Source organism: Lytechinus variegatus, chromosome 13 (genome assembly GCF_018143015.1).
Source record: "Lytechinus variegatus isolate NC3 chromosome 13, Lvar_3.0, whole genome shotgun sequence".
Classification (NCBI taxonomy): domain Eukaryota; kingdom Metazoa; phylum Echinodermata; class Echinoidea; order Temnopleuroida; family Toxopneustidae; genus Lytechinus; species Lytechinus variegatus.
The window spans coordinates 18,760,570-18,776,301 of NC_054752.1; the positions used below are offsets into that span (position 1 = coordinate 18,760,570).

Genomic DNA, 15,732 nt, shown 5'->3' on the forward strand with positions numbered 1-15,732 from the left:
AGAATAAATCTATTTCCCATCATTAATCGAGCATGCAAGCATCATAACCAGACCACGTCAGTTGGTGAACATACAACAAAGAGGAAATGGGTTGCAACAAATGATATTTTTTATAACAGGCATTGTAATGTAATTTGTTATAGTTTGATATAAATATTGAACACATTAGACAAAATTATTTATTTTTATTGTATTATTCAAGCAGATGACATTCATAGTTATGAAATACTTCACTCTTTCAATTAAAAGCTTATCAACAATTGTAGACAATATGGGCTTAATTGGTATTGTTATTAACGATTTATTCTCAGTTGGAATATGTTTTTATCAAATGCGTCTATTATCCGATAAAATAAAAGGATCAAATTGACGCTTATTAAACAAATTAGTGAAACAGTGAACAAAATAAGGAAATAAAGAAATTTGGGAAAAGGCAAAGAATGGAAAAGCAAGACGTTCCAAGGGAATGAAAGAAATTAGGAAGAAAGAAAATGAGAAATGGCATTATCAGAAATATAAAGAACGAAAGGAAGAAACAAAACGGAATGACGAAATTCATAGAATCGTTATGATGTTTACTTGCGCATTGTGTCACGGGCAAATGAAAAAGAGGATTATCGACAACTAAATGATAACACTTATTATAATTCTCTATATTTGCCCAAGTCATGATACAAATATAAATGACATGTATACATGGTAAAAACAAACGATACAGAATTGAGTATTGCTTCATGTTAGGTCAATATTTCGTAAAAACAGATATATGCACGACGTCAGGTTGCAGCAAATTAACTACAAAGTGCATATTACAAAGGAATCCAAGTGGACTGCAGTTTGGAACCATTCGAATTTGGGATTTACTTTCAATCCTTAAAAAATATTCTCAGTGGATACGAACGAGAATCCCTTAAGATTAAAAAATGAATCATTGGGATTAAAACTAATCCCGAATTCGATCAGTCCCTGGATTCATTTTAAATCCTGTAATCTAGAGTGTATTATGTTACCAGTACCTGGATTTATTTTAAATCCTGTAAACTATAGTGTATTATATTACCAGAGTATGGTTGTTGGAGGCTGAACCAATATGTTATGTGTTATGTACTCGTTATTTCTGTTTCTTCATAAACAATTAGCCTGGTGGAGACGTCGACGACGAAGAAGAAGCCCTCCACCACCACCTCCACCTCCACCTCCAGGTATGATTACTTTTTACAACTCTGAAATATGACCACCATGTAGAGTGTCAATGCAAATTTTGTTGTTTAATGCATCGTAGACATGGCTGGATGTCACGAAAGCCTACAGTGTTTATATCGTGCACCTACGATAAGAATATGTACCCTTTTCGTATCGTTTGCACTTTTTTGTACCATGTGTTCACCCCAAAATAGTGCAAATGTCCATACTTTAATATTTAGTGGCACAAATATGTCTCAATTTCAGACGGGTGCAAATTTAACCTTTCCTGAAGGGTATAACTTGAGATCATTTAGTGTGCAGGAAAAACTAGTTAGTTAAATCCCTACATGTACCAAAAAATGCACTCGAAAGCCACCTCCGGGAGACATTTGTTGAATTATAAGATTATTAATCGAACCTGCATTCCTTAGTGTGTCAATGCCAAAACATCCTATTTGAGCGGGGTGTGGTAACATCAAGACTTTTAATTTAAAAAAAAGAGGTTGTTGGACTGAAGATGTTCGATAACCCGATTTCCAAGCAACGTTTTCGTGTTTAAAAAAGAAAATATCAGGGTGTTATTACAGGAAACCGAACGGCTTCACTTCCACTATTACCACTTTGAACTACGAGAGCAATGATTAACCCTATTTTCGCGATATATCTGCTGCGCGAAATTTTTTCACCTCGCAGCTCACTGACTTTTTACATTCAAGTCTCGCGCAAATTTTGAGACCAAATTTGTGACGCCCGGGTACGCGGTTACGACATTACGCAACATTATGCAAGTGCATGTCAGACCCAAAATTGCTCATAAACGTGATTTCATGTACAAATCCAATGCAAATTGCATATTTAGCCAAAATTCATAAATGTATCATTATTTCTACTTTTACTGATTAAACTTAATTAATTTTGCCTTGTTTATGATCAGAATTATGTCTGGAACAATTTCCATTGAAAAAACAATAAAAAACAAAAATAAAAAAACAAAGAAATACATAAGAAATTCATAAAACAATAAAATACATAAGAAATTTATTTCCAAACCAAAGTTTTTTTGAATTACGATTGTTAAGAATGCTACAAAGAAAATTTTTACCAAAAATTAGCATTCTAGGAGCTTTATTTAGTGAATTAGAGCAAAAAGTATGACTTATGCATAAATTAGCATAATTAATTCATATAAAATAAAATCTCATTATTTTGGAAAATTTTACCATACAGCCTGGTAGATTACATCGCACACTACCAGCGTGCAAATTTTTGCGTCGCTCGCGCGATCGGCGGCCGAGATCTTCAGGGGGGGGGGGGCCATAATGGCCCCCCCGGGAATGACAAGAATCAAAATACCCCGGAGATTTAGGGTTAAGTACAGTAGTTGTATATATATATATATATATATATATATATATATATATATATATATATATATATAGTTTACGCCAAAAACTTACATACACCAATGGAATTCAGTAAAATTTGTTCTCTTGCAAAACATTGTGGAATTTACCATATCTTCAGAAATATAATTACTACCGTGACGATTTGGTATCAAATGAAAGAGCGGTTTGGCTTTATTAAAGCTTGTGTATAGTTTTGGTAAATCCACCAAAATGCACCTATCACTATTCCAATTCATTGCTAGCTAATATGAATGGATATGCCCTATAACAGTTATGATGAGGAGGATATGATATGAAAATGTGTTTTACAGGATAAATTTTGCGATTTTACATGGAAATTTAACTTGATCGGGTCACCCGATCAAATTAAAATATCTGTGTGTTTTTGTCTTTCAATTAAATCCTATTCCAAATCATGGAATGGGCTGAAACTTTCAAGATATGTTCTTTGTCTGTAACTTTTGGATATCTAATCAATAAATTTATAAGATAAGTGCTTGAATGCCCATTTTTTAATTTAAAACAAGCATCGCCGAGAGAGGGCGCTATATATCCAAGATTTGAATATTTGAAATTTTCTCAGAGAAGTGCAGTTGGAAAAATATCTAACGGTATCTACGCTTCAGTAAGACTGTCATATTAGATGATATTCGATTATCAATCACATTATTGACCCTTTACCAAAGCTATACACAGGCTTTAAGCTTTTTCATATGATTCGGATGCCATTCGGATTAGAGTGTATTTTAGGTGGATTTTTAAAAGAAAACAAGTAATATTCATGCCAAATGTATTCTATTGTTTATTATAATTTCAAACAACGTTTCTTAGAAATACATAAATGTCAAATCTATGATTTATATTACATTTTCTATCATGATATGTCACCACTGAATATCAAAAATGTAATCTGAAATGTTTGTGTTGAGAAATAACTAGCACAAATATGAAATGTTTTGGTCAAGTTTTTGTTTTTGATTTGTCTAAAGTATGATTTTGGGGGAAAATGACACCTAAATATTTTTCAGCTCCTTATGACAAAACAATGTGATTAAGGGGCATGACATACTCATTTGTTTGATATCAAATATGTCATGATAGCACTAATATATTATAACATAAATTTTAGTAAATTGTATGATGTTTGGCAAGTGTTCAACTTTCCTGTGAATTTCCTAGGTGTATGTAAACTTCTGGCTTCAACTGTATCTCATCCAATAAAAATAGTTTTAATTAAAAGAATGAAGGAATGATATACCCACTTCAAATGCTAGTATTATGGTAATATATTACTGATTCGCATATGGTTTATATATACTTGTACATATTACTTGTACGTGTATTTCACAGTCTTAAAAGATGGGGAATGAAGAGGATAAAGTGAACCTACTACTATTTGAATTAAAAAAAAACCCAAAACATTATTCTTCCTGCACAGATACAACGGACCCAACATTTACGTATTGCCCTGGGAATCTTGGAAACAAATACACAACTGGTACATCCCGCTCAGTAAGCTGGGGCACACCGACAGCTACAGATAACAGTGGATCTGTAACCGTCTCGTAAGTATTAAAAAAGGGAAGAAAGGAATAATTTGAATTGTATAGACCAGTTTGTAGTTACTTCATGGGCAATTTTTTGTCAAATGACCTTTTATTCCTTTCATTATGATAACAAAGCAAAATATTATGTAAGCATGCCTTACATAGCAGGGTGAAGAGATTGAATAGACCAGGTTACTAGAATAGCACACCCCTGAACACTCTATCACTGTGAAGTTATTTGTTGCATTTCTACTTTGAATGCAGTAGCATATCATAACATTGTACTTGGCCGACTGTGAAATACTATTGGACATTATTTTCATTCTTGTTGAACCCGATGACAAACAAATTTAGAACAATATATGAATAATCAAGACATCAAACTTGGTACTTGTCTCATTTAATTTTAAACTGTAGTATGTCACTTTGGTACATACGACCTTCTTCTCATCATGCGCAGAATGGAACTACGAAATGGCTCATTACATGTACGTCCACTAATGTCGCTGACTGAATCAACAGGGAATAAATTTATTATTCAAATCTCTGACCGAAGAAAAAAAAGATGGGAAATATTTTTCACCTATTCCCGAGGACCTTGTTGTAATCTTAATGTGAAAAATAATGACGTGAGAGAAAATATAAAATGAAGCATGAATAATAATAATTTGCACTGAGGTGTTCAAAAGAGGTTTACATGAGCGGCTGATGAGCCTACCTGTCTGGAACTGAACCACCTTCAAGGCTAAGGTCATTGAAGAAGACGCTAAAAGGTACATATATTGTGCGATCGGACTCGTGGCATCGACAAATTTTAAGTTCTATAAATCAAGGAATATAAAGTTCTAAGGAAAAACCCACTACCCGGCGTACTCGCCTTCTCATCAATCTCCTCATTCTGTTGTTCATATTACAGAAGAGTATCTGGCCAAAGCTCTGGGTCTTCATTCTTTGTTTCCAGCAACCAATACACCATTCAGTACAGAGCAAGTGACAGTGCTGGAAATTCTGCTAATTGTTACATAACCTTCATGGTTATTGGTAAAATATTTTTTTCCTCTCTCTAATAGTTCTTTGACAATTGCAACTTTATTCAGTTTTCGTTCGCACACCAACAAGTTGATATAGATAGAGAAAAATCAATCAAGCCAACTTGTTTTGGAAGAACAAAATAATGCTGATTGTTTATATAAGACTCCGTGGCCCGTATTCTGATAGCGTGGTTTAACTTAACCCTGGTCTAAGTGTGGTACTAAACTTCCGTAAACCAATTCTCATGAAACTTCTTCTTTCCTTGGTTGGCAACCAGTCAGGATTGACTATTTTTGCCACAGCTTTTGTTCATTTTCAGTAGCTTATTATATATTTTTTCCATTCCTTTTTTTCTTCTCTCTCTAATTCTTTTTTTCCCTTTTTTCTTCCTTTTCTTTTCTGTTATTTTCTTTGTCATTTTTTCTCTCTTTTTTCTTTTCTTTTTCATGTTAATTTTTTTTCTTTTCTTTTTGTCTTCTCTTTCCTTTTTTTTCTTTTCTTTTTTTCTTCTGGTTTCTTTGCTTTTCTTCTTATATTTCTTCTTTTTTCTCTTTTTTAAAAATTCTTTTTCTTTTTTCTTTTCTTTTCTCTTTTTTCCTTTTTATTTCTTTTTTGTTTCCCTTCCTTTAAAAAAAAAATGATTTATTTTTCTTTTGTATGCGTTCTGATTCTTGCAGCACCGTTGATTTTCTTCTGCTACAGTAAGCTGTAACAGAAAAAGCAAAAGTAAACTGGATTTGTGGCCTGATAAAACTCCAGGTTTCGGGAAACCGAAACTAAAGTATAGGATGAAAGTGCAAAAACAAACAAAAACAAAACAAAAACAAAAATTGAAAGTAGAACCAAACAAACTAACAAATAAACAATCTCTCCTCATCATTATCACCTTTCTGTCCCCGGCGAATCGCCAAATTAAAGAAAACTCGGATAATCAGCCAAGGGTAAGAAAGGAGAAAAATCTCCTCTCTTCCTCCTTATTCAGACTTTATATAGTCGTTTCGTTCTGAGAACAAAACGGACCAGTGCAGATTGGGTTTCTACCTTAGTACTCTTTGAGAGATCCATCATTTTTTGGGAGGTTGAAAGATTTGTTTCTGTAAGTAGCATGGCCCTCTCTATTATACAGTGCGTATCAAAAAAAGTTTACACTTTGAAAAAGCCTTGGGAATTAAAGAATATACAATATGTGGGTAATTTTTTCACATATAATCTTGGGTTTGGGTCTCATCTATTTAATGAAAGTAAAAGTTTTGACGGAATGTTACACTTGAGTGAGCACTGTCCATTTTTGTAAAGCTCGCAGAAATCTGTTTGGCAGAAATGCTTGTTTTCACGCTGTGTCAAGGGGAAAGGGTGAAATCAAACTTTCGCTGCTAAACATTTCTCATACATTTCCCTTGCACTTTAAGTCAATTGAAATAAAAGGGATACATTCAAGCATTTTGCAACAATTTTGCCACCCAAATTGAAATTTCAGCACTTGGTAAGCACAACCTTTACACTTTTTGTGCCAGCTGGATCTGAGGACATAACTGAATCTGAACAAAAGTTTATATCAGACATCCCCAGCATTTTTTCACTAAGTTTTTATCATTTAAAGTGGGTTTACATTTCATTTTTCACTTAATACTTGTTTCTCCACACTTTTCCCAAGCTTGACAATGATTAACAAAATGAAAATCAAGCCTAAGCCATTTCATGTAAATCACAGCTCAGTGTAAAGCAAATATCGTCACGATGGCCTCGGTGTATGGGGGAGTGGGGTGGGGTGAAATGCACTTTTAGAAGTGTTTTGGGCAAAGAAACAAGTCAAGAAAGGTAAAAGATATCTTCAAATCAGTTCAACTAGCTAAATTCCACGTGTTCTTCATGATTAAGGTCTACTTTTATTCGCATAACTATTTCAAAGTTCTGCGCAAATCATTTTTCACTAACTTTTCAAAAGTAAGTGGTGCTCACTCGAGCAGAAATATTTTTTGACAGTTATATCGTCATTTGCTTAAATGGATCTGTACCAATGTTAAAATGTGGAAAAATCTTCAGGATATTACAAATGTATAATTTTACAGAATTTTTTCAAAGTGAAAACCTTTTTTTTTTATACGCACTGTATATTTGGGACATTCGATTAAGAAATGCTCAACTGTTTCAAATTTGTTAGGCCTACATGTATCACAAAGTCCCGTTGGGTGTATATTAAGTCTTTTTAAATCGTAGTTCAATCCTATTACACCAAAACGGAGTCTGTGGATAATGGTTTCGTGGAATCTAATTAGGGAACAAAAAAGGGAGAATTAACAGTGGGATGGTATAATTTGAATAGGCTGTGGGATTCATTCCATCTTTTTTGCCATTCTAGATTGTATCTTTTGAAAATGAGATGTTTTATTTCTGTTAAAGATAATTTGTTGTTGATTTCAATTTTTTTCTGCAATGCATTTTTTGCTTTCATGTCCGCCATCTCGTTTCCACTAATACCGCAGTTGCTGGGGGTCCATTCAAAGTTTATATCTATGCCTAAATATGTTAAATTTGTTAATAGGGTAAGATTTTCTGAGACAAAAGATGCTTCTTTTTGTTCCGATATTGCTACGAGGGAGCTTAATGAGTCACTAAATGTTACTACTCCTACGTATACATCAAGATTTTCTAACCAGTTGAGGGCTAAGATAATTGCTGCTAATTCAGCTCTATATGATGAAGTATAATCAGTGAGGCGTTTAGACTGGGAGTAATGGAAAGCTGGAACGTAAAAGGAGGCAGCACAGGCTCCAGTGACGGGTTTTTGGGATCCATCCGTGTAAATATGGAGTTGATTTGACCATTTCAGTTAATAAGATCGAGGCTCTTTTGTTTTTGTTATAAAGGATGGTCATGTTTATTCAATTCCTTGGTCAGTTCTACTGAAACATTCGGGCGCTGAAAAAGCCATGGAGGAAAAGCGTATTTATATGATTCTACAGAGTAGTTTATTTTTCCGCTCTGATTCCAAAAGGTTTATTATTTTTTTGAGTTTTGGATAAATCGAATTGCCAGCACGGTTTTATATTAAGCAAAATTGGATGGTCTTCATGTGTTTCAATCTTTGTTCTGAACTTATCTGTGAGTACTCTTCTTCTCAGGTCGAGGGGCATTTCCCCGAGTTCAGCTTGCAGGGCTGCTAGTGAGGTAAGAGGGAGCCCTCCAACACATATCCTTAATGCTTGATATTAAATTGCATCTAATTTTGCTTTCATTGTTTGGGATACACTATCATAGGCCTCGCACCCATAATCCATTAGCGATCTTATTATTGCCCTATAAACAATGAGGAGGGATTTGGAGGAGCTTCCAAATGAAGTTCCAGTAAGGCTTCTGAGAATGTTAAGTTTCCTTTTACACCTTGTCACTATATCCTCGATATGGGCATGCCATGTAAGTCGGTGATCAAAAGTGACACCTAAAAACTTTTTAACAGAGTTGAAAGTTAAACGATTTTCTCCTAGTTTTATCTCAGGGCAATTATTTTTGGGGGCTTTTGTAAATAATACCAGAGCGGTTTTATGAGAGGAAAGACGGAAGCCCCATTTATTAAACCATTCGTGTAAATTATTAAGATATTCTTGAATTTTGTTTGAGGTTACATCTAATTGATTACCGGACATCCAGACTGCTATATCATCTGCATATATAGATGTGGTGACTGGATTGATGATAGGGATGTCCCTCATCATGATATTATATAATATTGAACTAAGAGTACTTCCTTGTGGGAGTCCGTTTTGCATTACATATATTTTTGATTCACTCTTTCCAATTGTAACTTGGAATGTTCTATTTGAAAGGTAGTTGTAGAGAAAAGTTAGCATTTTACCCTTTATACCACACTGCAATAATTTGTAAATTAGACCTTTTATCCACAATCTATCGTACGCCTTTTCGACGTCTAAAAATAGAGCCAAAGTATGTTCACCATTAATAGTTTTTTTTAATAGTGTTTTCCAAATCAACAATACTATCAGTGGTGTAATGGTTTTTTCGGAAGCCGCTGATTATGGGAGGCAAAATATTATGTTTTTCAATGTACCATTCAAGTCTTCCTTTAACCATGCGTTCAAATATTTTGGGAAAGCACGAATAAAGAGCTATACATGTAGGTCTATATGAAGAGACAAGTTTGGGATCTTTCTTTTCCGTAAGAATCGGAACGAGAGTAGAATGTTTCATTTCATGGGATATATCTCCCGAGTCCCAAATTTTGTTCATTATTTTCAACATTACTTTTTTAGATTTAAGAGGAAGATTTTGATAAACGATATAAGGTATGTTGTCTTTACCTGGGGCTGAATTTTTGCAGGTTTTGAGAACCTTTTCTAGTTCTAAAATTGTAAAAGATTCATTTATTACATGATCTAAACCTTAAGATTATGCCTGAAGTATCTCAAATTCAAGGTTGGGTAATAGGTTTTTTGTTGGAAAGGTAAATGATCCTATTTCCTGAAAATGGGTCCCTAATAATTCTGATTTGTCTGGATCTTTTGTTATTACCTTATCCTTTTCAATAAGTGCCGACATTCTGTTTGATTTCTTGCTAGTGAAGCCGTTCATCCGTTTGATTGTTGCCCATATTTTGCCTTCGGGGACGAAACGGTTGAGTTTCTTGCAGGATAAATCCCAATATTCCTTTTTCGTTTTACGTAGAATTTGTTTGTGCTTCTGCCTTTGTTTCCTTGAAAGAGGCAAGATTTTCTACAGATATATGTCTTGTTAATTCATTTTTAGCTCTTTTCCTCGCTTTGATGCTTTTGGTACATTCGGGAGTCCACCAAGGTATTATGGTTATGCTGCCTTTTTGTGTTAGAAGGAACTGTCTTAAGAATAATATCTGTAAGACTTTTTATGAAAAAAGTATAAAATTCTTGAGGACTTTCAAAATTTATGAATTCATCCATCAATTCTTCACACTTCTTTGCGAAATCAGCCCATTTTGTATTTTTGAAAGACCAAAATTTCATACGACTAGAATTATCTTTTTGAGGAGCGGTGTCTTTAGAGATATCCATAAAAAGCTCTATCGATATAGGAAAATGATCACTGCCAAAGGAATTGTTGAGGACCTCCCAGGAGCATCGGTTTGATAAAGCTGGGGAAGTTAAAGTAAGATCCAAATTGGACAATTTTCCAGAGAGAGGATCAAGTCTTGTTCCTGAAAGATCGTTTAATATAACTAAATTGTGTTTATTAATGAAATCTTCTATGATAAGACCGTTATGATCATTTTTTACACTGCCCAAAAGGCTGTTGTGGGAATTAAAATCCCTAGTATGAGAAACCTATCAGTACCACAGGCTACAGTTAGTAATTTATTTAAAATATTTTCATTTAATTTTTGACATGGATTGTAAAAGTTGACTATGCCAATATGGGACTCGCCAAAATACACTTTAATATGTTGGATTTCATGTTCTTCATCAAAATGAGGGGTTAAATAGTCGACTGTGTTGTGGATGTAAAATGCACACCCTCCTCTATTTTGATTTATACGGTTCCTGGGTATACATGTATAATTGGGAATGTTAAAAATATGATCTTCCCCAAACCAAGTTTCTTGTATGCAAATAATGTGATAGAATAAATTGTGAGGGTAACTTAGGTATCTTATAAGTTCACTGCCATGGCAGTGTAGGCCCTGTGCGTTCCACTGCAATATTGCTAGGGACGCCATAATAAGAAGACTAGCTACCTCCTTCTGCCTGTGGGGTAGGGGTGGATCCACTTTTAAGCAATCGTCCAGTTACCGATTCGACCAGAGCTAAAATTTCATTCTTTGTTTTTCCTTCCGCAAAAATGAATATAAGATAAGTAATAAAATTTATAATCTGTTCATTGTCTGCTGTTGTTAAAAAATTACTTTTCGTTTGAGGCTCGTATCTATGTTCTTCTTTTCTTGTTTGTTCATAATTAAAATCCATTGGTACTTCTGTTTGTGGTGCCGTCTTTTGGGGGAGGGGTTCTTTTGGACGGACCACTGAAGGGGCGGATTTAGTTTGAGCTACACGGGGATCAATTTGGTGCTTGTTGGTTGAGTCTACATTATGAGGCGTGGTCAAGTTATTTTCTGTTGTTTTTTCTTCATTAGCGAGCATTTTTGCGGCGTTAGCATAAGTTGTGTTCTTAGTTACTTTTATGTGCTGTATTTTCTGTGCCTTTTTTGCCACGGCACAGCCGTTGTATGCTGCAGAATGTCTACCCCCGCAATTGATACACTTCCTATCTTCTTTCTTTTGACATTCCTCAAAGGTATGTGCTTCTCCGCACCTAACACAACGTATCTTTGCTCTGCATTGGGCTATGCCGTGGCCAAAACGTTGACATTTGAAGCATCTTGAAGCACGGGGTACAAAGACCTTAACTGGGAAAATTTGAAAACATAAGTTTACTTGTTGGGGGAGATTTGTTGAATGTCAAAATTACACTTTTGAGGGGTACCTCTTCGATGGGACCATTTTCATTTTGTTTTGCTTTCTTAGTAATTCTCTTTGCAAAAGAAACTCCTTGGGTCTTTAGCTCCTGCTTGATTTCCTCTTCTGAGATAGCTGTAGAAACCCCATAAATAACACCCTTCACACCGGCTCGCTTTTCTTCTATTTTTACTGGGATGTTGCCAATTTGGGTTATTTGTTGAATAGCGGTCATTTGCTTTTGGTTTTTGCACTTGACAATAATGCTGTGAGGGAGAGAGATAATATTGTCAATTGGATTGGGACAAGTGCTTTTAATTGCTCTTGCTATTTCTATGGGATTTACGTTATTGAAATTCTTGTTTTTTTCTATTGGGCTAATATACAGAGTAAAATTGGCCCTTCTGTTTGTGGATGGGGTGCTATGTATCGTAAAAGTTGTGTTGCTTGTACTATCTGACGAAGATTCCGCCCTGGGCGTGATATTTTCCACGTCCAAGCTTCCTTCACGTCTTCATTTGCCGCGAAATTTGATTTTAGGTGCGTACGTGACAGTCCGGAATTCATCGTCAGTGGTATCTTGCAATGGCGGTCCCATTTTCGCGTGACCCTCTGCCATGATTGGTCCGCCGCTATAGGGCGGGGTTTTTTGAAATTACGTGTTAGCCTATGCGTTAGTGTGTGCGGAATGGAAAACAGTTAAAGGCCAACAAATCCTGCTTACCTTTGCTTTCTCTTTGCAGAAGAAATCCAAATATTGGTCCGAAAATATCCCTAAAAGATGCGGCTTGATGAAAATTAGCAATTCTGATAAAGAAAACCAAAATGAAGGAAAGGAAGAGCTCGGCGAGAACCCTTCCTCGGCGAGGAAGGGTGATGTGACATAATCATTAGTCTTGATGTGAAGATGTGCAAACTATATTTTATGACTTTATAAGAAATCATGTTGCCATGGTAACAAATCAAATATCAAAGTTAGATGAAAATCAAGTGTTATGAACTACCTTATCAGTTTCCAACTGGTCAATTCTCTTAAAAATTTGGCACATACATTAATGTTGAGGTTAAGATGTCTAAGATATATTTCTGTCTGTATCAGAAATCGTGTTGCCATGGTAACAACATATCAAATAACGAAAATAAGGTGAAAATTTGGTAGGTCGAACGCCATCTTTTTTCAAATGCTCATAAAATATGGCACACACATTTATAGTCTTGAGTTGAAGATGTGCAAAACATATTCCTGTATGTATCAGCAATCGTGTTGCCACGGTAACAACATATTACATAATGAAATTAGGTGAAAATCTGAACTCCTTCATTAGTTTTCAACCAATTCTTATCAAAGTTGGCTCACACATTGGTTTTGAGGTATAGATCTGCAAGACATATATTTGTGTGTGTCGGAAACTGTGTTGCCATGGTGACAGCATATTAAATCAATAAATGTGTAAACACATTTAATGGATTGAACTACTTCTTCATTTTATGACATAGGCCTATTCTCATGAAATTTAGAACACTAGGTTTTGACTTGAGGTAAAATAATCTGCAAGGCACATTTTTTCATTCATAAAAATATGTGTTTGTATGGTAACTACACAGTCACACCAAAATAAGATTATGACAATGCTAACTGTTGTTAGGCTACAGAGAACTACATGATGTAGCTGTAGGCTTAGTACTAGTTTTAAGGGGGTGCTAGACCTCTAGATCTCGAGCTACAGTCCCTAGCTGTAGATGTAGACCTAGATCCTTTAGACCTAGTAATAGAAATAATCCAACGTTAGATTGTTTAGCATACTTCATTTAAAGGTCTAACGTTAGATGAGTAGATCTACTGTAGACTAACCTACATTTATATTTTTTTATTTAGAATGTACATTGAGCATATTGAGAGTCTACAAATCTCTAGATCTAGACCTATACATACCTAGATTGAAATAGATCTAGTTCTAGGTATATATAGGGTCTAAGTTTTAGTCTAGTTATTTAGTCTAAATCTAGGCCAGCGCTTTTAACTACAGTAGACTAGATCAGCCAGTTAGGGCTACCGGCTAGGCTAGATTACTAGAAATAGAATCTAGAATGAATTATATATAGCACAGACTAACTTTAGACCTGGATCTAAATTCTTACATAAATCTAGGCCAGACCTAGTCTCTAGTCAAGACTGAGCTATTGGTCTAGGTTTAGGCCTGTCTTCTATTCCTGGAAATGAAAACCTAAGTAAACTAGTCCCCAAAAATGACTAATTCTAAATTTAGCCAGGCCTATTTCCTTGGCAAGCAATGCAGCGATAGTCGGATCTATAACACTGTAGACAGGAATAACCGTTGTTTCTGGGGATTTATTTTAAAAATTCTGACATTTTTAATACTGTCATATCACATTGCTTTGGTGAGAGAGGCCAACACAGACTGTCAATTCAGCGGAACAACCAATAGGCAATACAGAGACTGTTCAAAGCTTTTTGTCTAAGATAAATCACATCTATTCCACTAGGCCTAAATCTAAGGTTAGAATAATAATCTATATCTATCCCTGTCCCTAAGCTAATCCAGCCTGAGTCCTGAATGCTATTCTAGGCCTAGATCTATACCAATATGTACTTCAGTCTCGGTTGCTCCACTAACTCACTAGACTACGTTTTACTTCAGGAAAGTAAAAAAGTCAAAACAATGTTCAATTCTCCTCCAAACAATTTGTCATAGGCTAGATCTAACTATAGGCCTAATGGTAGACCCAAGACTACTCTCAAAAGTTACAAAAATGTTCCCTTGCTTAAAATTAGAATAAAGACGTCGACCTCTTAACTTATTGTTAGATCTAGGACTAGAGTCTAGACTCTAGTCTAGAGGAGAGTGGTTGAGGGGAATCTATTCAATTTAGATTTTGACAAACATGAAAAGCAATAAATGGGACTGATACACAAAAAACTGTGCAGGTCACTCGGTTTGGGGTTGAAATGTTATAGTAATTAACAAAATTAGACATAATCTAAATTAAAATTTATTACCGTATATGGGTGATGAATGCTTTTCTTTCACTACAATAGTTGTAATTAGTTTCCATAAAATCCAAATTTTAAAGAAAAAACAACTTTAGTGCCATTTTTTCAACTTTGTTGCAATCATCCCTGCAGCAGTAATTTACCAAAAAGGTGCTAGTCTTGGTTAAAAGAGGATTAATATTTCTAAAAAGAATTTAAACCCGGGTTTAACTCAGGTTTAGTTAAACTACACTTAGACCAGAGGTGAGGTTTTGAGGTTTATTTAAACCAGGGTTAACTTTAGACTAGGGTTAAATTAAACCTGCTATCAGAATACGGGCCCGTATCTTTTGTTTGCGTGGTCAGTCGAAGAATAACTTTGAGAAGATGTTGGATTCTTCAATAGAGACAAGACAGGAACTTGGCTTATGTTATTCATGTTATTAGAAGCGTTGGCGTATCTATACGGCTTAAACTAGGAAGTTACATTTCACCTACACCGCATGCAATTATCTGTCATATCATAATTACATTTTAGGAAAATCAACGCAGCTAAAAAAATATATATTCATGTCTACTTTTACTTTTAGTTTAATTACATGCAAATTCACATTGAATGTATTTTTATTATTTGGGTATATAACAACGAAGTCAATGTTCTCTTTATCGTAAAGGCCAACTTTATCGGCATGATGTCGTGTATAATGCAAAGATAAGATTGAAAGTTGTAGATTGAAACCAGCAATTATATCCCATCTTCGTATAACTTCAAAATGATTTGAACAGATGCAGTTTTTGTTTCGCCTGCATAGCAGAGCGAGACTATAGGAGCCGCTTTTCGAGTATTAGCACCGCAATTGTTGCTTTGGGGGGAATTGATATTTCTGTCACTGTTGATTGTATTCAAAGGTGTCCGTTGCAGTACTTTGTCAGCCCCTTCTCATGGTAGTGTGGGGTGCACCAACACCAACTTCATTTCATCTGTCTGCACCATCTCCTGTGACCTGGGCTATCATGTTGTTGGCTCTAAGATTAGAACATGCACACAATCGGGGAACACTGGATACTGGGATGGCTCAACAACGACTTGCTCACGTAAGATTTGTGCGTGTGTGTGTGTGTTTAAGTAG

General features: G+C 35.1%; 1 protein-coding gene across 1 annotated transcript; it reads left to right on the forward strand.

The window, feature by feature from the left end:
• The first annotated feature begins 3,313 nt into the window (after nucleotides 1–3,313).
• Nucleotides 3,314–15,732, forward strand: LOC121426685 (P-selectin-like). The gene is made up of 4 exons (XM_041623058.1): nucleotides 3,314–3,332; nucleotides 4,030–4,156; nucleotides 5,055–5,179; nucleotides 15,512–15,732. The coding sequence occupies exons 1-4, from the start codon at nucleotides 3,314–3,316 to the stop codon at nucleotides 15,730–15,732; spliced, it is 492 nt and encodes a 163-aa protein (XP_041478992.1).